Source organism: Pogona vitticeps, chromosome 12 (genome assembly GCF_051106095.1).
Source record: "Pogona vitticeps strain Pit_001003342236 chromosome 12, PviZW2.1, whole genome shotgun sequence".
NCBI lineage: Eukaryota > Metazoa > Chordata > Lepidosauria > Squamata > Agamidae > Pogona > Pogona vitticeps.
The window spans coordinates 9,056,832-9,078,965 of NC_135794.1; the positions used below are offsets into that span (position 1 = coordinate 9,056,832).

The following is a 22,134-nucleotide window of genomic DNA, read 5'->3' on the forward strand; positions in this document are numbered from 1 at the left end:
AAGTGTTGGGAAAGTGTGGAGGCAAGAGGAGAAGGGGACGACAGAGGACGAGATGGTTGGACAGGGTCATCAAAGCAACCAACATGACTTTGACCCAACTCTGGGAGGCAGTGGAAGACAGGGCGTGGTGTGATTTGGCCCATGGGATCACGAAGAGTCGGACATAACAACTAAACAACAACAACAACCTGGACTGGGCACTAGAAACATTTAGTTCAAACTCATGGAAAAATTCCTGTCTCCCCATTTCAACTTTTGAGACTCTCTCGTGAGACAGCAGAGACGTGCATGCACCATTTTGACGGGAGCTGGCAGCTATCATCAGTTAATGGGCTATGTGGCAAAGGCAAGTATTTAAGAGAAGCTGATAATAAAACAGAAGATCATCTAACAGATCATGCTACTCTTTATTCAATAGTCAAGGAATTGCTGCAGTCTAATTTTGATGTCAACATTCAGATTGTGGCATTTCAATAATTTTCTTGCATTGTGATCTCTCTGGTCAACATTTTATTTCACTTCGGATTGAGCCACTTGAGACAAGCCAATAAATATTTCTGAAATGAAACTGTGTTTCTCTCTTGTTTTGTGTCACCAAGCTTTCCACTACCAAGCAAAAAACAAAACACAGAAATCCCAAACACAAACATATGCACACACAGAGACGGAGGAACCTCCTGTTTCCCATAGAAAATTATTTCCTGAACTCTTTTTAAAAAGTTCATCTCTTTTTGAGGCTCTGATGGGCATCTCATCTCCTCAGTTCTGTCTCTGATTTTCAGTACAAAATCGGGAATACATTTCAAGACCGTCTCACCTGTTTTTCTCAATGCAGTCTCTTTTCATGATGAAAACCAGGCAAAAAAGGGGGGGAAAGGATTAACAATTAAAATTTTAAAAATGCAAAAACCTTGTGACACCTTAAAGACTATTATAGTTTAATGTGAGTGTTGATGGATCAAGTCCACTTCTTCCTCTTTATGGAATAAGATAAAATACAGAATTCACAAGTAAAACATTAAGAGTCTGGGAGTTATGGTTGCATCTCAAGTGCAGTAATTTATGACCGATTTTTGGTGTTCAGTTCTATTGTAAACATTCCCACAGGAGACAGCAAAGATATAACCAGGCAAAAAAGAGAAGGGAAAGGAAGGGTCAATGTAATAAGTACAGTGAGACTTAAATTAAGCAGCCCTCCCCAACAGTCTTCCCTCCAGATATGTTGGATTACAATCCCCATAATTCCCACAGAATGGATTATGAGAGTTGTAGTCCTCATCTGGAGAAGACTTGCCACAAATTTGCACTTGGCTCCTCTTTTTCTTGCCAAAAGTGGCAAGAAAAAGAGGAGCCAAGTGCAAATTTGTGGCAAGTCTTCTCCAGACGAGGACTACAAAACTCATAATCCATTCTGTGGGGATTATGGGGATTGTAGTATATATATGCCTGTTGAGAGCTTCCCTTAACCCCTCCTTTTCTCCTTCTGTGAGTGACTCTCAGCACTTCCACCAGGGGGAGATTAAAAAAATCAATGCTCCTTCAGCCGTTCTTTCTAGGACTTTCATCTATGGTTCGTGTACTCTCTGGGCGACGAACCGGAATGTGGATCCTCGTTAAACTCTAATCACGTCTATGATCAATTTACTTCTCTTGAAAAAGCGGAAGTTAAGCCTTGCCGTCCGTTAGCGTTCTACTCTATGTTCTCCGGCTACCGGAAGCAGAAGGTCCTAGTCTAAAAGGTTCCCCCCTGCACGAAATGGGAAGGGGTTTGTTTAGTTTGTGGGTCGCAGGAGGGGAGCCTTTAGGCAGGGGTTACCTGCGTGAGGTGAACTTCTGCCTAAATAAATGAAATGGTTTATAGGGGAAATTGTTATATGGTGAAATAATCCGAGTTTGTTATACTTTGGTGGCTTTCAAAAAAGTATTTGCATGAGGTATTAGTGGAGATTGCTTTATTGGGCAACAGGATTTCAGCCAAACAGCATAACTTTTGGAAGAGAATTTTTATAAGTTAAGAACTTTCTATAGACATTATTTGTTGCATACCAAGTTGCATGACTCAGTGTGGAACAGGTAAGGTCTAAAGAGATTTTAAAGGCAGTTTGTCCCTGAAAGTTATGCTGTTTGCGCAACAGGATTTCAGCCGGTATGTTTAAGCTTGTTCCAGATTGCTTTCAGTTCTACACATTTGTTGAGAAGGCATATTTTCTAAACAGCTCTGACTTCATAGACACCACATCTGTTTTAATAAAATTGGTAGACCACTCACCTAGGCGAAACCCTTTTCAGTGGTTGGTTTATCTTTCCTTTGATCCTGAATAGAGATGGGGGTATTTGTATTCGTATAGAAATACGAATACCCCCACATAAGTGGAGATAACGAGAGGGTCCGGCAGGAGGCGGGTTGTAATCTCCAGAGCAATAGGACGGCAGAGTGGACCCTGCTACGGTAGTGCATCGGCGAGTGGACCATCTGGCCCCGTGGGGACAGACCCTTGTTATCTCCACCTCTGTGGGAGTATTCGTATATGAATTCGAATACCCCCATCTCTAATCCTGAACTTGTTACTGAATGGTAACAAACTGACCTTTTCAGTAATAATACAAACTAATGCACTACTGTGTGATAAATGGGACCCACTGAATTCATCAAGCAATGTCTGAAAGCAATCAGCTGCATCTTCTATTTTATTGCAGACTTAGCGTGATTACAGTCTGGGGGCCAACATGAATCCCAGTGAGCAGTTCAAGCCACAAGCCCCCACCAACGCAACAAAAAGAAGCACTCACATCCTTGTGGGTGTGACTGGAAGTGTGGCTGCCTTAAAGTTGCCTCTTCTTGTATCTGAGCTCCTGAAGCTACCTGGCGTGAGTATCTAACACAGGGACAGAACTGAATAACTGGTGACTCTTGAACCTGCAAACTGAGGCATGTTTTGAGGTCTCTTGTGCTTCGTGGCCAAAAACGTGTTGTTTGATGTGATAAAGCACACTGGAGTAGGCCCATTGAATCAGTGGCGATTGGGTGAGTCATCTCCTCCATAAGTTCCATTGATTCAAATGGGCCACCTCTAACTGATACTTTAGTATAGTAACCTTTACCTTTACTTAGGGGGGAAAAAGAAGTGGGTGGGAATACACAGAGGAAAAAAGGATTTCAGAACATTCACTTTAGTAATATCTCTCTTCGAAAACTTCTGACTTTAGAAAAACATTTCCAGATGTGGTTCCCAGTGTTATGCATATATTTCATGTAGCAATAATTCTGACCCACAGGAGGCACAATGACTCAAGACTCAGGAGACTGAGTTTACAGCTCCTTGCCCATCAAGTATTATGAACCATGCCAGCAAACTGCCACAAAGGCCCTTAACTGATTTGCAGAGCCCTGTGAGGAAAGACCGGAGGAATTAGGCATGTTTAGTCTTGAGAAAAGAAGACTGAGGGGAGATATGGTAGCATTTTTCAATTACTTTGTAGATTATCATACAGAGGACGGACAGGATCTGTTCTCCATCATCCCAGAGCACAGGACACGTAACAATGGGCTCAACTTACAGGAAGCCAGATTTAGACTAAAATTCAGGAAAAAAACTTCTTTACAGTTAGAGCGCTATGACAGTGGAACCAATGGCCTTGGGAGGTGGTTAGCATTCCAGTGAGAATTCAGTGGCATTCAAGAGAAAATTGGACAGTCATCTGCTGTGATTTGGGTTCCTGCATTGAGCAAATGGTTGGACTCAATGGCCTTATAGCTACCTTCGAACTCAGTTCTTCTGTGATTCTGTGATTTGTTTGACTAAGAGGATCACCCCCAGTAATGGATCAGCAGGTTGAATTACCTTTATAAAAAGAAACAACCCCAATTTTTTTCAGATTAATTTTTAAGTGACAAGCTAAACAAGTGATTCTTCTCTAGGAGAAAGCGATTGGCTTGGGGTGCCGCTAGCTGCTTTCCTGTTCTTGTCTTTGTTGCAAGAAATTGGTATAGTTCTGACCTCTTCATTTTCTCATTTAAGTTGCAGCAAAGGGAAAAACGTAGTGAAACAGGCAGTCTGATTGATTGTCTGGCCTACAATGCCCACTAGTCCCACCTGTCTGTGTATCGCTTACTCTAGACTCCCAAGTGCAGCTTCCAGCACTGATGGGGCACCTGCACAGCATTTAAAAACAATTATTTGAAATTTGGTTGGGACATGTGACAGGCTGCAACGAGGATCCAGGGTTCAGCACGTCGAGCTGTCACAGTTCTGGGAGTTGCCCAGCCTTGCCTAGAGAATACTAGATAGAAAGACTCCTTGTCTGCAGCAACTATGCATTCAGTCCTCCTCGTTTTGAGTGGCTGAGCTTCTCCACCTCTATGCTGTATTTGTTCATATCTCTGACTCATTTTGGAGACCAAGAAAGCCCAAAAATAATTCCAGAGAGCCATGCAATCGTCTTTCATTTCCATTTATCTGAGTAATCTTTAAGATCAGATATGGCAGTTCTGGTTTCAGGGTCCCCTTCAGGTAGGAGATGCAGTCAACTGGGTGTCTATATTTACACATAACCTGGAGAAAAACCTCTGGGGAGTGCTACACTTCAGCTATCCTTCACTGTCACGTTGAGTCACCCTCAGCTCTCTCTCCTTTCCACCCATCTCTTTTTAGCCTGACTTCAGAGAATTGGTTTTGTTTTTGCCAAAGCCAGTGGATAACTTTCACAAACGGCGAAATCATTTTCTAACAAATATTGTCTTGTATTACGCTTTAGTTTACAGTCAGAATGGCGAAATGCTGGATTCCCTGCATGCGCTCCCCAGCCCTACCATTACCAAACTATCTTTGTTCCCACACCATTCAATCCTGTTTACACTTGGGTGAGACATGAGACTCAGCACCTGGAAGTGAGTCCTTTGAAGGCACTGAGATGCTTCTGAAGTTCTGAGTCAACATACCTCTTCAGCTGCTCAGAGTGCTTTCAGGGGGAACTGAAACCTTCCCGAGAGGGCTTCCCTCTTGTTCCAGTCTGTGCTTCCTCTGATCACTCCCTGATCTTGACGGTTGTGGACAGCCATTCCCGTGGGTCATGGTCATCTCCAGCGTAGTGGAAAAAGAGGTTTCTCTCCACCTCTGTCCTCCCAGCAGCTGCTTTTTGTTAATGGGAATGAGCCAGGATCAGGACAGTGTTCTCTTTTTAGTGTTTTCCCCCACTTCCTACTTCCTTAAATATGTTTCTCCTTAGACCTGGATTCATGCATTTTTTTTTCTTCCACTTCCCCCTCCTTACTTTCATCGTAGAAGTTTCGGGGACCTTGTCTTTGCACTCTTTTAACTTCCCTTTTCACTGGAAGCTGCTGAGAAGAATGGCTTTTTTTATTCCTCTCTATCGTAGCCCCACTAAAAATACTAACAGTCGTTGCTGCACTTCTTGATTTCTTTGGGAGTCGCCCTTTTGCTTCGTTTCTGATCTTTGAGTGCCAAACATGCGATATGTTTGGCACATGTTCTTAGTGCACAGATGCTGTGTGTTGCAAGGGGTACCATTTGAGAAGTGCTTTTCCTGGCTTATCATAAAGAATTAGATGCAGCTAGAGACTATTGGAACATTTGGTTCCTGCAGCCCCCAGGAAGAAAGGGGGGGTACTCCTACTTGCTCTGCGTGTGTCCTTCAACAAAGCCTTAAATTTAGGGGGGTGGGGGGAGCTGTCAGGAATGTACATGATTCACCAGCTCTGTTGCTACCTGGAAGTTACCAGCATTAGATAACCCAGCAGTCTTTTCCTAAGATGCTTACATTTGGGCTCCGGGTTGAAGATTTAGGGAGAAGCAGGTTGAGCCATGGAACTGACTTTGAGAGGAAGAGGCAGTATCCAATAGTTATCTTATCCAATGGTTTTAGTCTTCAGAGTGATCTAGCAGAGATTTTTGCCATGATCCTTCTTTCTGCCTTCTGATGTTCTCCATTGTTTGACCAATTCTGCTCTCGACACTCTGGGGAAGTAAGGAATCTAGTGGGTAGGGAAGACTTGTTGAGATAAGAGGGTATTTTTAGAGACACCTGCCTTCTTAAAGGTGGGCTAGAGTAAATTTCCTTTCGTCCTGCTCCTGTTTGGCAGAAATAGATAATTTCTACATGTGTAATACCTGCCTGAAGCTGCAATGTGAATTCATGGATGGGCTTTTCTCATAATAAATAAACTGCAAATCCCAGAAGGCTCCTTTGAATTCAGCTACAGGCAGAATCTGGTTATCCTGAGAAGTTTGAAGGTGTAAGCTATGTCTCTCTCTCTCTCTCTGTGAGTGTGAACAAACACAATGGCACATGTTGCTTCCAAGTCTCTTAAAAAGGGTTGGAGGAAAGCAAATGTAGTAATAATCCCAGACTCAACGTGTGCATTGGGGTTGAGGAGAGAGTACAGTCTTGGAGATAAGCTGATGTGGAGGGAAGGCGAAGAAGGTATCTTTAAACACACTAACTACCATGCTGGTTGGAGATCTGGAAGCTGAATGTGGGCTGCAGAAACACTGGATGTACTGAGAGTGCCCTTTTAGCCACTATGAACAAGTCAGGGTAGAGGCAGGAAATTAGCCACTGCCACCTAAAATGCATGCTTACTTGACTGTTGTCCCCACAAGTCATAATACCTTGAGATAGAGATGACTAGGGATATTGCTCTAAGATACTAAGCATTCTGTCCCTCTCCTTTATTTGCCTAAGATCATTGACTTCGGAAATATGGAAGGCGTACAGAGCTCCATCAGATGTATAGCCTGCAGGTGATTCTTAATATGAAGTACAAGGGAATATTCAGAGGAGTAAGACATTTGCTGTTTCGCTTACAGGTTTTCTTCATTTACTTGTTTATGCGATCTTAGTGTCTTATTTCTTAAAGTAGGTTCTTTCATTACATCCAGACCTCTCTTATGAGGTTGGCTGTAATCCACAATGTCCCAGGGAAGTATCTCTTGGCCTAAATCTCTTTATTGTTGTCGTTGTTGATGATGATAATGTTATTCTTTGGATATATGTTGATGGCAGAAATGAGATTTTTTAAAAAATACGTCTTTCTCTCCTGGGTGTATTTTTCCACCTGTGATCTTTTTTTTCTTGTAAAAATGTATATGTCAAGACTTGTTCTGCTTAAATTTGAAATAAAGATGTTGAGATGGTTAGCACACGTGTGTAGATCTGCTTCTAAAAATAAAGTTCATGTGTGGTGTGTGCCGTTAAATGAGGGAACTGGTGCTCTGTATGAAGAAAGTCTCATGTTCAGCCTCTGGCATCCTTAGTTTTGAAAGAAGCAAGTAGGAGGGAAGAACTTTATTTGAAATCCTGGGAAGCCATAGCCTGTCTGTTTAGACTGAACAAGACAGTTCAATAATGGGTAAAAAAATTTGCTGCTTACATACTACTGGATAGTGCTTAAAACACTCTCTAGGAGGTTTACAGTTTAATTAGGCAGGCAACACACACACACACACACACACACACACACACACACACACACACACACACACACACACACACACACACACACACACACACACACACACACACACACACACACACACACACACACACACACACACACACACACACACACACACACACACACACACACACACACACACACACACACACACAAAAGCTGTGTACTTAATTTACTGACCTCAGAAGGATGGATGCCTGAGTGTACCTCAAACTGGCCGCCTGGGATTGAACCTGAATTATGACCAGCATGTCATAACCACTGTGCCACAAGAGTGATGTTCATGTTTTTTTAACTTTTAATATCTATTGCATTTTAAAAAGAAATTATAAAAATAAGTAAGTAATTATCACAATACAGTATTAGCACATAACCAGAATAACTTTCTATTATCTCTTTCGCAAAACAGTAAGTCTTTAACATTTTTATTTACTTTCCACCAGATATTTATTTTCTTCACAATCTTAACAATACCTTTCTTGATTCTTATTTTACATCCATATTGGCAATCTGCTTTACTTTGTTTTTACTTCTGTTGAGAGCAATTCTGCTTCTAGTTTAAGCTTAAGTGACTTGGCACAGGTTTGGAATCTTTCTTCCATTTCTCTCTCAGATCATTCTTTACTTTCCCCCATTGAGATTCGTTCCCCATTCTACTCTTTCCTGTTAGTTTGTCCACTAATATTAGTTATTGTAATTTTATTAAGCAATCCTTCACTGAAGGTTCCACCTCGTCTTTCCATTGTTTTGCCACTTGAATTCTGGCTGCGCCTAATATGTACAGTGGTGCCTGGACTTACAAACTTAATCCGTTCTGGAAGATGGTCATAACTTGAAATGGTAGTAAGTCTGTAAGTCGAGGCACCACTGTACAAGCAAATTTTTGTCTCTTGTCTCGAGTTTAACTTTACCATATTGAACAAATAAGTTTTAGCTGACTTAATCTGAAACTGCTGCAAGCACTCCTGGATGAAACAGATGCCCTGGATCCGTTCCAGTCGGGCTTCAGGCCGCGCCATGGTACGGAGACGGCATTGGTCGCCCTGTGTGATGACCTATTGAGGGAGGCCGACAGGGGCAAAGTGTCACTGTTGGTCCTCCTTGATATCTCAGCGGCCTTCGATACCATTGACCACGGTATCCTCCTGGGGAGGCTCTCCGAGTTGGGAATAGGCGGCCTGGCATTGTCCTGGCTCCGTTCCTTCTTGGAGGACCGTCCTCAGAGAGTTCAGCTTGGGGAGAGTGTCTCGGCCCCGTGGATCCTCAATTGTGGGGTTCCGCAGGGGTCGATTATCTCCCCAATGCTGTTTAACATCTACATGAGGCCGCTGGGAGAGGTCATCAGGGGGTGTGGAGTCAAGTGTCATCAGTATGCTGATGACACCCAGCTCTATATCTCCTTTTTGCCAACCACAGGAGATGCCGTTCCGTCCCTTCAGCGCTGCCTGGAGACTGTACTGCAATGGATGCAGGAGAACGGGCTTAGGCTGAACCCGGACAAGACGGAGGTGCTGAGGGTGGGCGCCCCCGCAGCTCGGGATTTGGGAAACCCCCTCTCTTTTGGGGGGGTGACCCTGCCCGTCAGGGATGTGGTTCGCAGCTTGGGGATCCATCTGGACCCGGCGCTCACTATGGAGTCCCAGGTGGCGTCAGTGGTCCGTTCCGCCTTTTTTCACCTTAGGCGGATAGCCCAGCTGCGACCCTACCTTGATGTGGGGGCGCTCACTACCTTGGTACATGCGCTCGTAATCTCCAGATTAGACCACTGTAATGCGCTCTACGTGGGGCTACCTTTGGGGTTGCTGCGGAAACTACAGGTGGTGCAGAATGCGGCGGCCAGATTAATCAGTGGTGTGAAAAAATACCAACATATTTCACCCACTCTGGCCGCCTTGCATTGGCTGCCCATCCGTTTCCGCATCGACTTCAAAGTGTTGATGCTCACGTACAAAGCCCTAAACGGTTTAGGGCCTCGATACTTGGCGGAACGCCTTCTCCCGCCAAGATCTACCCGTGTCACTCGCGCGAGCCAGGAGGTGAGGTTGAGGAGCCTAACGCCGAGGGAGGCCCGGAAGGAGAAGACAAGAAATCGGGCCTTCTCGGCGGTGGCTCCTCGCCTCTGGAACAACTTACCTCCTGTGATCCGCAGGTCTCCCTCGCTGGGTGCCTTTAAGAAGCAATTGAAGACTTGGTTGTTCCGGCAGGCCTTTCCATCATACTCCTCTTGACCCCCCTTTTTTTTGTTTTTGTTTTCTGTTTTGTATATTATATGATGTAATGTAGTGCCTTCTTTTTTTTAGAATTGTCTGTTTTCGTTGTTTATATTATCTTTATGGTTGTTAGCCGCCTAGAGTGGTCCGTTTGGACCAGATAGGTGGGATATAAATCAAATAAATAAATAAATAAATAAATAAAATTTCGATCCTCGCAATCAGAATCTTGCTGCTTTCGCCAGCCGCACCCACTGGAAGTCCCAAGAGTAATGTTCATGTTTTTAAGACAGTCATCATGGTAGTTACCAGTCATGCCTCCTTGGAGACTCAAAAAAATATGTCAGAATTGGTTGTGATTGCATTCCACAATCCACTTCATTCAGCAGGAAGCATGTCTTTTGTAAAGCTCATGGACCTTACTTTGACATCCAAGACCCAGATACTGCAATATACAGTACACAGTCATGCCCCGCTGGATGATTACCCTGTTTAATGATGAATCTGCTTAATGCTGACGTTTTTGCGATTGCTTTTGCGATTGCATGATGATGGTTTAAATGTGTTTTTTTTTTGCTGTGCGATGATTGGTTCCCTGCTTTGGGAACTGATTTTTGCTTTACGACAATCAGCAAGAACGATGAGCTGGGAGAAGACAAATGTGTAGGTTAGGGAGAATTTATATTCCAGCTTCTGAAGAATCATGGGAACAGGCTGTGGAAGTGGACTTGAAGTGCAGAGGTAGGGTTGTAAGTGCGTGCATGCAAAGGCCATAAAAGTCCATAATGATGGGAATTGCAGGCTGAGTCATGTCTGGAGGACCACACCACCATTCCTTGCCCTGCCCTGTTCAACAGGGCTTACTAGTATTGATCTTTTTCTTCAGAATTATCTAGTACAGTTCTTTTTTTTGTCAATTTTCTTAAATTCATCAAAATATTTTACATGTCTAATACTGATTTCTCCTGCCTTCAGATTCATTATTCCACAGTATATCCTTTAGTGTTTAGTTCATGTCCAATTAATGTGTTTTAGTGTTACGTTTAACTGTTGGGTATTTTGAAGATAAGCTGCCGTGATTACAGCTTTATCTCAAAATTTATTTGGTAATTCAGCATCCACTAATACACATCTGTAATTTCTAAAATATATCTTATTTTTCTTTCTGCTGATTCATTTTGCCCAGGAGTATAAGCAGCAGTCTTCATAGGAAATACTTCCTGTTTTTCAAGAATTTGTTTCATTTTCTGTGAAATATATTCAGCACCATTATCTGCCAGTACAGTACTGCCTTTGGATTTCCCTCAAACTTTCAGCTGACTATGGCAATGTATTTTTTTAAACACATCGTAAGTCTGGCTTTTTAAGTAAGTGACACAGTATCTTGAAAAATATCAGTAAAATTAAAATGTTTGTTTCCGCCCAATGATGAAATATCACTGGATCACACAAGTCACTATGTATTGCATGTACATACAGTAGTACTGTATTGTACTGGACATGATCATGGCGAACGTTCCCTGCGCTTCCACGGGACTGCCACTAGGGGGCCCGCGAGGAAAACCCCCGGCTGGGTGTCCCCGCCTCCTGCAGGCCCTTTCAGGCGCAAACCCGGAAGCGCCGGGGAGTCGCCGCCCCCGCCGCCTTCTCCTTCTGGGTCCCAAAGAGGGGCGGGTTTCGGTTTGCAAGCCTTCTTTTCTGTGCATGGGGGGGTGGCAGGGGCGGGCATGGCCGGGGCCGGCTGGGCACCTCCTCAGCTGGAAGATTTCATCCTGACCGAAAGGCTGGGCAGTGGCACCTACGCGACGGTCTTCAAAGCCTACAGGAAGGTAGGCAGGGAGTGGCGGGGGGGGGGGGGGGTCGGGCAAGAAGAGGAGGAGGAGGAGGAAGATTTTTCCAGGCCAGACTGATTGTGGAGGAGTGCAAATCAGGCGTTGGCAACTTCTGCCCCTTCCGGGGGTTCTGGACTACATATCCCCATGAGCCCTAGCCCATAGGGCAAGGAGAGAAACCCAATAGAGAAGTGCTTTCTGACAGCGATCTTGGGGCGGGGGGGGGGGGAGAGAAAGAGAGAGAGAGAGAATTATGCTTTGGGACTACATATCCCATGAGCCTTAGCCCATGGGGCAAGGGAGCGAAACCCAACAGAGAAGTGCTTTCTGACAGCGATCTTTGGGGGGGGGGGAGAAAGAGAGAGAGAGAGAGGGAGAGAATTATGCTTTGGGACTACATATCCCATGAGCCTTAGCCCATGGGGCAAGGGAGCGAGACCCAACAGAGAAGTGCTTTCTGACAGCGATCTTGGGGGGGGGGAGAGAGAATTATGCTTTGGGACTACATATCCCATGAGCCTTAGCCCATGGGGCAAGGGAGCGAGACCCAACAGAGAAGTGCTTTCTGACAGCGGTCTTGGGGGGGGGGGGAGAGAAAGAGAGAGAGAATTATGCTTTGGGACTACATATCCCATGAGCCCTAGTCCGTGGGGCAAGGAGCGAAACCCAACAGAGAAGTGCTTTCTGACAGCGATCTTTGGGGGGGGGAGAGAATTATGTTTTGGGACTACCACTCCCATCATGCCCGGCAGCTCGGGATGGGGTGGACGGGGTGGTGGTAGAAAGGGGGGTTCGGGGGTTCCCCCCTCCTCGCCAGGCGGGCTTCAAGGAGCCATCGGGAAGATGCAGAAAGAGCCTTTCCTAAGTGATTTTTCAAGGCTAAACACCGGTAAAAAAATGGAACCTCCCTGGTCGTGTGCAGTCTACCAGTGGGTGGCAATGGCTGGAATCTTGATCAGGGATGGTTAGGGAATCTCACTCTCTCTCCAGGGAGGAAGTGTGTTGCTCAATAAGAGTTGCCAGAAGGTGGGGCAGCCACAGAGGTGGAGGGCTCTTATTGCCTTCCTTCCATATGTGCCACTTGTGGGCTTCCGCACAGGGATCCCTTGGCGGATTCCAGCGGGAGGGAGGCAGGGTTCTAGTTTGGATCCATCTTCGGTCTCATCCTGCAGGGCTCTTCTCAGTGTTTGGCTGATAATGATATTGCAGTTCCAGCAAGGGAAGCAACATGTGCTTTGGTCTGATCGTGCCAGCAAGGCATTTTAATGTGCTGGAGAAGAAGCAAAAAAACCTTTTTCAAGCCAGGGGTGTTCCATATAACACAGCCTGTAATATGAGATTCCATTTCAATTTTAGGGAGGCAAATCAGACAGCATGCAAATATTGAGAAATGGCCCGGCTGGATCTTTATTCACAAAAGCTTCCTTGAATTCACTGTGGCTGAAATTCAGCAGTAAATTGCAGCAAATGTAGGGCCACTGAGTCAAACTTACAGAGCAGCTGACTCACCAAATTCCCATCGATTCAGTTGGCTTACTCTAACTGGGACTTACTACTGGACTTTAGACTGTGTCTGATAGAGGACTGTGATTTGGGGTAGAGAAAGTTGATGGAGTTCTTTACTGAATAATTTAAAACACAACAATTTATTCTTTAGAGAAATGTCTCATTTAGATTTCTTTTAATCCAAAGTAATATTTTTGGAAAAGTCACAAAGCTTATTTATTTAAAAAAATGTGTTTTATCCATCTTCCTGTAATATCTTTCCGGGAACATATTTGAACAGCATCAGAGGTGTTTTCCTATTGTTTATACATCTGCTTGTTTCTGTTGTTTGCTTCCCCATTTAACCCCACAATGACCCAGTGGAGAAGATCCTCCTGCAAAATATGCGATAGGCCAGTTTCCTGGCTCAGCATGGACGAGCCTGCGCCTCCCACTCTGTGTTCACCACACTAACCGCTACACATACTAGCTGCTTGTTTCTAAATTCATTTCTCAGTATTGCTATTAACTGTGGTTCAGCTACCTGGAGGAGCCCCCTGTGCCCTTCTCAGCTTGCCCAGATCCTAAGATCATGTGCATTGCTTATTTTCTTCCCATCATGGCAAAGCCGAGAATATTATGGTTTGGAACAACAGCACCCATGATCCTCCAACCACCCTGGTTGTTAGATTCTGGGAATCCAGAATCTGTTATTATAGACACGGTAGCTAAGGTGGGTGCAAGGGACGTGGTGGCGCTGCGGGCTAAACCTCAGAAGCCTGTGCTGCAGGGTCAGAAGACCAAGCAGTCGTAAGATCGAATCCACGCGACGGAGGGAGCGCCCGTCACTTGTCCCAGCTCCCGCCAACCTAGCGGTTCGAAAGCATGCAAATGCAAGTAGATAAATAGGGACCACCTCGGTGGGAAGGTAACAGCGTTCCGTGTCTAAATCACACTGGCCATGTGACCACGGAAAGATTGTCTTCGGACAAAACGCTGGCTCTATGGCTTGGAAACGGGGATGAGCACCGCCCCCTAGAGTCGAACACGACTGGACAAAATTGTCAAGGGGAACCTTTACCTTTACCTAAGGTGGGTGCTGACTTGGGGAAAGCCCTTTCCAGGGCTGTAACGTGGTTTTTTATGCAGCTCCTGTGTGTGTTGTGTTCTTCGATGGGACTGGGGAGTGCCAGGGGGTCGGGATGCTCAGGGCCATTTGGAATATGACAGGGAGTGGGGTGGTGGCCTTATGACCAAACAAGCCCAGTGAGCAAAGGTGAAGGGCCTGGAGGGGGGGGAGAAATCCCCTGCAGGCTGGTGATGAGCTTTCTCTAATTCCAGCAGAAGAGCAGAGCTGGAACACTCTGTCCATGTCATACGTGCTAAAGGGAAGAGACTGTGGGGTTCAAGCCGTAGAGGAAATGGGAAGACCTGCAGCTACTAAACTGGCTAAATATTGGGCTTTGTTCCCTGGGTCTGGATTGCCATGTTAACTGTGGACTAGTAGTAACTTGAGCACCTTACTTGCCATGGATTTGTCAAATTTCCTTGTAAGATCAAGAGCAAGGGCTGCCAATATCATGGTGAAGGCAACTGATCCTGCCTGGATGTGATTTCAGCCTGTCGGGATCTTCTAAGAGAAAAAATATATATATATTCCTTTTTTGCTTTGTAGACAAATGTCCGGGAGGTGGTGGCCATCAAGTGTGTGAACAAGAAGAGTCTGAACAAGGCTTCGGTGGAAAACCTGCTGACAGAAATTGAGATCCTCAAGACGGTTCGCCATCCGCACATCGTGGAATTGAAGGACTTCCAGGTGAGCAGCGGAAGAGGAAAGAAGTACAGAAAGTGGGACTCTGAGGGTGGGCCGGAAGGAGGCTGGTTGGTTTGCCACCCTTGAGTCCTCCACCTACACAAGTTGCAAGTTTGGGGGAGTCTCTGAGGGTTTTTGTGTGTGGAAATGAAACCCATCTGATATGCCAAATAAAGCCAAAAAAGGAGGTTCAACTTTTGCTCAGGAATAGAATGGGTGTAACTGGAAGCAGCAAATAGGTGGTGATTAATGGGTCCCTGGATGAAATCCTGGTCACATGCCAAATCACGCAACTGGCACGCTGCTAGGAATCTAGTTGGAGGCTTGCTGTTCACCCCTCTGAGTTACATCCATGTGCTTACATCACTGTAAATATTCGTTTGGATCCTGGCTAACATATTTCAACATGTTTGAACATAAGGGATACATTTGCACATAATGCAAACCCATGGTTTAGTCCAACTATGGTAAATGCGCGGCTCTCCAGATGTTGTTGGACTGCAGCCCCCATAAACCTTCACTATCTGCTGTGCTGGCCATGGCTGGTGAGATTTGTAGTCCTAAACATCTGGAGGGTCACACATGGCCCCATCCTGGACTGAATATTGTACAGTATGCATGAGCCACAGCGAATAACAATCAGTTGTATTCCCTAAGTTTCCTTCTCTGTCACTCTTTCACTGTAGATTAACCACCCCTTAGCATGGACGCCAAATTCTACATAGTGGTTATCTGTGGTTGTATGAAAGAAGCCAGCTTGAGCAACTACAGTTTGAACTAACCATAGTTAAAGTTAACAATTGTTTTACTCGTTTTGGACAACCTAACAATCAGTAGAGAATAATAATGACTTAGATTATACTGATAACCTAAGGTTACTTAGGTTTTTGGTTAAAACTGTGATATAATTCCAGCCAAAGACTGTGTCTTGTATTTTAACAACAAGAAGAACAATAGGAAACCAAAGCTTCAAAATCTGTTAAAGCCCTGATCGAGATAGGGAGAGGCATTTAAAGTGCCCCAGGCATGTTCTAGGAGTGTTCAACTGCTTTGTGTTAATTATGCAAAATTGTGCATACAAATACAGCAGGAGATGGGGCGAGGTTTCCAGGGTGTCCAAAACTTTCCAGGTTGTACTCTGAAACGCTGATTATTGTGGGTTCCTGAGACTGACAGTATATCTTTTGTGTGCTTACCTAGAAATAAGTCTGAGTGCCTTTAGCAGGTTTCTTAGTAAGAACGCATGGGATTGCAACAGGTAATTGACAGGGATTGGGGAGGGATTTTCCTCTAAGCTTGACTGTGCTGTCTTTGTCTCTTAGTGGAACAAGGAATACATCTACCTGATCATGGAATTCTGTGCTGGGGGTGACCTCTCCCACTTCATCCATTCCCGGAGGATCCTCCCGGAGAGGGTGGCTCGTATATTTCTGCAGCAACTGGGTGAGGAACTGAAGAGGGAAGAGAGAGAAAGAAAGGGTTTAGCACTGTGATAACATTGCATGCGGGAAACCCTGGATTTCATTCCCAGCTTCTCCCTACTATAAGGGACCTCAGCTGTGCTCTTGGTGGTAGAGCACAGAACATGATAGGAATTAGTAACAAATAACAAATGGCTAGTAATGAATTGCTTTTTTGCAATAGCTGAGGCATGATTTATTTATACAGCTGATGTAATTTAATAAGGCATCATTTCTCTCCATTTGCAGTGTAAGATTGAAAATGATGTTTATAATTGTGGGTGCAATTAAGGCCACACTAAGTGGTGGAGGCAGAGGAATATCACATGACCCAAGCATTGGCTCATGCTGCTTTCCACGTCTCCCATTGGATGTTGCTGAATTCAAGTCAACATCGTTCCTAATGATTGGTCACACTAGCAGAGGCTGATGGGACCTGAAAGGTTACTACTTCCCCATCGATATTGTCTCCAACATACTAAATCAAGGATGATTTAGTATGTGTCCTTCCGTATCTGGTTGGATTACAGCATCCACCATCCCTAACTGTTCTCTCTGCTCCCTAGGACTAGTGGAAGTTGCCATTCCACAACATCCGGAGGGCTGCAAGTGGCCAACCCCAGGCTACATCATGGTTTAGGGTTACTAATAAAATCATAGCCTCCCCTGGGCTTGCCCAATCCTAGTTTAGATACAGTACACCCTCTCCTGTTCTCCAAGGTGGCAACGATTTCTGATCAGCCTCAGGGGCTGCTAGAAGTCAGCCATGGAAATCAGCTTTTTTTTTCCCCAGTCGAGAAGCTTGCGGAACAGTGTCTTAACCATCCCTTTGCTTCTCTTTGTCCAAACAGCCTGCGCTTTGAAGTTCCTTCATGACAAAAATATCTCCCACTTGGACCTCAAACCTCAGAACATCCTTCTAAGTTCCTTGGATAAGCCTCACCTCAAACTGGCAGGTTGGTACGAGGCGCAGCCTTGATGTCCTGCGTTGGAAGAGTATTTTTCGGCTCCTGGCTAGTTGGCTCCATTGCCTTCCTGTTCTCAGGGTGTAATTACATGTGCCAAAAAGAACCCCAGTTATATTGATTCTGCTCTTATTTAAATCATTTTATAAATTTCTGTTCACATGATGCACGGGTGACATCAATCAGTTTTTTCCCCCACCTCACTGACATGGCCTTTTTAAAATGACGCGGGCCTTGTATCGCTTCAATCCTGATTGTTTCAGCATGTGTGAATGTTGCTGTTGATTAATTTTCTTTGTGAATAGATTGGGTTCTGGGGTGTCGTGGCCATTGCATGACCATCCACCATGCTTGGATCCCCCTCCCCCCCTTTTTTAATTTTGTAAAAAAAATACTTAGCAATGAATTGCCTGTTTTTTCTTTTGTATTTACCTCTGCAAGGGTTTACTGATGTATCACTTAGCTGATGTTTTACCTATTTAACTGTCTTCTCCACTTTTGTGTGGTTTATACCAGTGGTTCTTAACGTGGGCGATAATGCCCCCCAGGGGGCGATTTCATTTTTCAGGGGGGCGGTAGAACGAAAAGGGGCGGTGTGGGGGCGCTGGAGTAGAAGGGGGCGGTAGGGGGCGCTGGAGCAAGCCAAACCTGTGAAGATGGCTGCAGCCTTTTTACAGTGTGCATGAATATATATTTTCCTCCAATTTTAATTCAGTTTCAGACTTTTTGTCTTGAAATTTTTAGTTCCTGCATTTGTTTTTATGCCCTTTTTATATTTCTTTTTGCGTCTTAAAATTCACTTGCAACTAAATAATTAAATTTTACTTTTTGGGGGGCATTTCATTTTCTTGGAATTTAATTTTGTTTTCAGGGGTCATTGGATTTAAGTGTCTTAAATAAACAAACAAACAAACAAACAAACAAACAAACAAACAAACAAATAAATAAATAAATAAATAAATAAATAAATAAATAAATAAGATATCATCACCGCAGGGAGCGGGGCGATGATAACTTCCTCAATGGCTCAAGGGGGCGTTTCTTTCAAAAAGGTTAAGAACCACTGGTTTATACTGTAGTTAAGACCTCAACAGATGGGAAACCCTGACATCTGAGCTTTCAGCCTGGAGGCAGGCAGTGCTTCATGGCCTCTCCCAATTTGAAAGACCCTTGCCCAGCAGGCTGAGGCCAAGAGGCAGTCACGAAAGCAGCAAAACCAGGGAGCTGGACAGGGGACAGATTGGATTTGTCTTCCATGTGGAAGGGATGGTCACTCTCGAATTGGCCTTCTCAGCCATACTAGACGCACTTTACAGAACACTTTACCCTAGTCTCTCGAGACTGAAGGAGGCCTAATCAATCAATAGTTAATTTTCCCCCAGCTTTTCAACAACAAATCAAGTCCTTTATAATGGTGCCCTGCATGGATCTCGTGACATGTCCTAACAGGTAGCATATCAGCTAACAGTGGGAAGTGACAAAAAAATGACATGTAGATGCCACTTTAGTGATATGTACTTACAATGTTTTTTTTTAAAAAGGAAAGACCTGAAAACAGGATGGAAAATGAATCGACTTACAGTGGTGCCCCACATAATGGACGCCCCGTTTAATGACGAATCCACATAGCGATGGCTTTTTTGCGATCGCATTGCGATGATTTAGGTAGTAAAAAATCGCTTTGTGATGATCGGTAAGCTTTTTCGCTTATCGATTTTCGCATAGTGATGTTTTTGGAACAGCTGATCGGCGGTTCCAAAATGGCCGCCGGGTAATTAAAATGGCCACCCACTGTGTTTTCGCGCCCATTCCTCGCTTACCAGGCAGCGAAAATGGCGGCCGTACGAAGGATTTTCGCATAACAGTGAGTTTACAACCCATAGGAACGCATTAAACGTCCGTATAGCGACAAATCCACATAGCGATGATTTTTCCGGAACAGATTATCGTCGCTATGCGGGGCACCACTGTACATGAGATGGCATGTGTAGCCTACAGAACTGGTACAAATAGCAAGAAATGTACTGATTGAACTGACAGCTATCTAAACAGGCCCCGTAGTCAATATGTTTGCACATAATATCAATATGTGCAAACATATTGATATTAAAAAAGGAGGAAAAGGAAACCGTTCAAATGGTCCACACGATTCGGCCCTCACCTGCCCATCCGTTTGCGGCCAGGGCAAGGAAGCTCTTTCAGCCCAAAGTCCAGATTCAGTTTCAGTTACATTCTTGGGGGTGAGGGTTAGGGTGCCCAAAAAGGGTGAGGCCAACAGGCCAACTTATTTCAGTTTCAAGCACTTTCTGCTATAATTAAGCACAGGAAATGCATTTCAATGTTTTCGAATGGGGAAGGTGGAGAGTAGAAAAGCTGGGCCCCCGCCCAGCAATTTGTGACCTGTTCCCTCCATCTTCCAAAACCAGGTTCATTCTTTACAAACAGAGCTGTCCCCCCCAAAAAGCTCTGCATAGAACCCCACCTGGCCGTCTCTTTCGCCTTGCGCCTCAGGGTTTTTCAAGTTGGCTTTTAAAACTGTTGAGCAAAAGGAACCTGGTTCAAGAGAGATGAATCTGTCTTGAGGTCCCCCCCCTCCTTGCTGGCTGCAGGCAGGCTGATAAAAGTGTGTTTATCGATAAAATATATGTGTGCCTGTTGCAAGGAAGTCATAACTTTTCATGGACTGATTTACAAGGCTGATGTCCTAAACTCCCCACAGATTTTGGGTTTGCTCAGCACATGACCCGCAGGGATGAGAAGCATGTCCTGAGGGGGTCACCCCTTTACATGGCTCCAGAGATGGTGTGCAACCGACAGTATGACGCCAGGGTGGACCTGTGGTCTGTGGGGGTGATTCTCTATGGTAAGTCCATGTGCGGGTTTTGAGACTATGGAAAAGCTGTTTGGAGACTCAGGATCTCTGTTGGAGCAAGACATCAAGGCATTAAAAACAGGGGTGACTAAACTATCTGGGTTTCTGGGAGTGGTGTGTTTTTCAGTTCCAGAGAAGTGATAAGAGGGCATGTCGTTGATCATGGTTGGACCGTTGGGATGCATGGGGAAACTGTGGTTAACGGAAGCCAGGAAGTGCAGAAGGAAAATTACTTGGTAGTTGGAATAGAAGAAGGAAGTTTTTGGTATACAGTGGTGCCTCACAAGACGATGTTAATTCGTTCAGCGAAAATTGCTGTTAAGCGAAAACATCGTTTTGCGAAACACGTTTTCCCATTGAAATGCATTGAAAACCTGATAATCCATTCCAATGGGAACGGATTGTCATCGTAATGCAAAAATTGCCATAGGAAACATCGTTACGCGAAACGCGGTTCCCAAGTGAAGACAGCCGTCTAATGAAACAGAGACCATTAAAAGACTTGTATAGCGAAGCAAGACCAAGCTGTCAAAAACATCATAAAGCGAAAAACAGGGACCTAAAATTTAACCGTCTTGCGAGGCAAGTTCCCTAACATCGTAAAGCGAAAATTGCCCACAGGAAACATCATTAAATGAAGCACAAGACCGCTCCGAAAACCTCATTGTAAAGGGAATTAGTCGTTATGCGAAGCAATTGTCTTGCGAGGCACCACTGTATTACACTGGAAGTCCGTGGTGTGAGATTCTCTCTGTTTCGATCAACTTCCTATTGGTAACTGCTAAGTGGGTGAAGCTCATTAGGCAATAACCTCATTTAAAAAAAATTAGACCCTCAGTTTCAGTTCTGGAAGATAGAAATTTGCATGTGTCTGTCACTCCAGATCGGTCAACCTCTTGCCCTCCAGGTGTTGGCGGGCTGCAGGTCCCATCAGCCCCGGTCAACACAGCCCAATAGGGAAGGATGATGGGAGTTGCAATCAGATCTTAGAAAAATTACTTTTTGGACTGTGTGCTCTGTCTGAGCAATGCAGTGTTTAAGAAATGGCCACCTCCTACTCATTGAGTTTCCATGGCTAACGGGGGATTCAAATCCAGATCTCCTGAGCCCTAGTCTATCGCTCTGTCCACTACACCACCCTAGATAGCCACACATGTTGGACTGGCAGCTCCTAGATTTGCAAATGTAAAAGCATTTGCTTCTGTCCTACTACCGTAGCACCATTGAGAGTGTCCTAACTTATGGCATTCTGGCATGGTTTGGGAGTAGCTCTGTAGCGGACAAAAAAGCTCTACAGAGAACCATTAAAATTGCCCAGAATATCATCGGGCTCCAGCTACCAACCCTGGATGACATCTTCACATCCCGCTGTCTGAGGAAGTCACACAGCATCCTGAGAGACTCTTCCCATCCTGCTTATAACTTTTTTGAACTGTTACCGTCTGGCAGAAAATATAGAACAATTAAGACTCGGACCACACGTTTTCTAAATAGTTTTTATCCTAGAGCTATAATTGCAATTAATAATGAGCTTAAAGACCACCAGTAGTGAATAATTAGTTGGACTGTGTTACTTGGCCTGAGGTGTAGATGTTTGTATTTTTAGTGGGGGATTTCTAGTGGGTGGGGAGTGTTTGGGGAATGTTATGTGTGTGCATGTGTCTGGTCTCTGGGTGTCTGTGAATTTCGTTGTATGATATACTGTGTATATACTTACAATGACAATAAATTATAAATTATAAATTAATTATAATTATAATTATAAAAAATTATTATAATTATTATAATTATAATTAATTATAAATGCTAGAAAAAATACATCTTCTCCAGTGAATCTGAAGATCCACATTTGCTGCGCCCCTGATCTAACCTGTAGCCTCATGCTGAAAGCTTTTTACTGAAAGCACTGTACCGTGTGTGTCTCTTTCCTTCCTTAGAGGGCCTTTTCGGGCGGCCGCCTTTTGCCTCCAAGTCATTCACGGAGCTGGAAGAGAAGATCCGCAGCAACCAGCCAATCGAGGTA

General features: G+C 44.6%; 1 protein-coding gene across 2 annotated transcripts in view; it reads left to right on the top strand.

Annotated features, from left to right (window-relative positions):
• The first annotated feature begins 11,313 nt into the window (after positions 1–11,313).
• ULK3 (unc-51 like kinase 3) overlaps positions 11,314–22,134 on the top strand; it is a 29,675-nt gene continuing 18,854 nt past the window's right edge. The window contains exons 1-6 of one of the 2 annotated variants that reach the window (XR_013538993.1): positions 11,314–11,513; positions 14,677–14,817; positions 16,137–16,257; positions 17,126–17,230; positions 19,959–20,102; positions 22,049–22,131. Coding sequence is in view for 1 of the 2 variants with exons in the window: in XM_072981563.2 (XP_072837664.2) it covers positions 11,412–11,513; positions 14,677–14,817; positions 16,137–16,257; positions 17,126–17,230; positions 19,959–20,102; positions 22,049–22,131 (696 nt within the window). In the remaining variant the exon portion in view is untranslated. The remainder of the gene's footprint in view (positions 11,514–14,676; positions 14,818–16,136; positions 16,258–17,125; positions 17,231–19,958; positions 20,103–22,048; positions 22,132–22,134) is intronic. The other variant, XM_072981563.2, reaches the window with a different exon arrangement.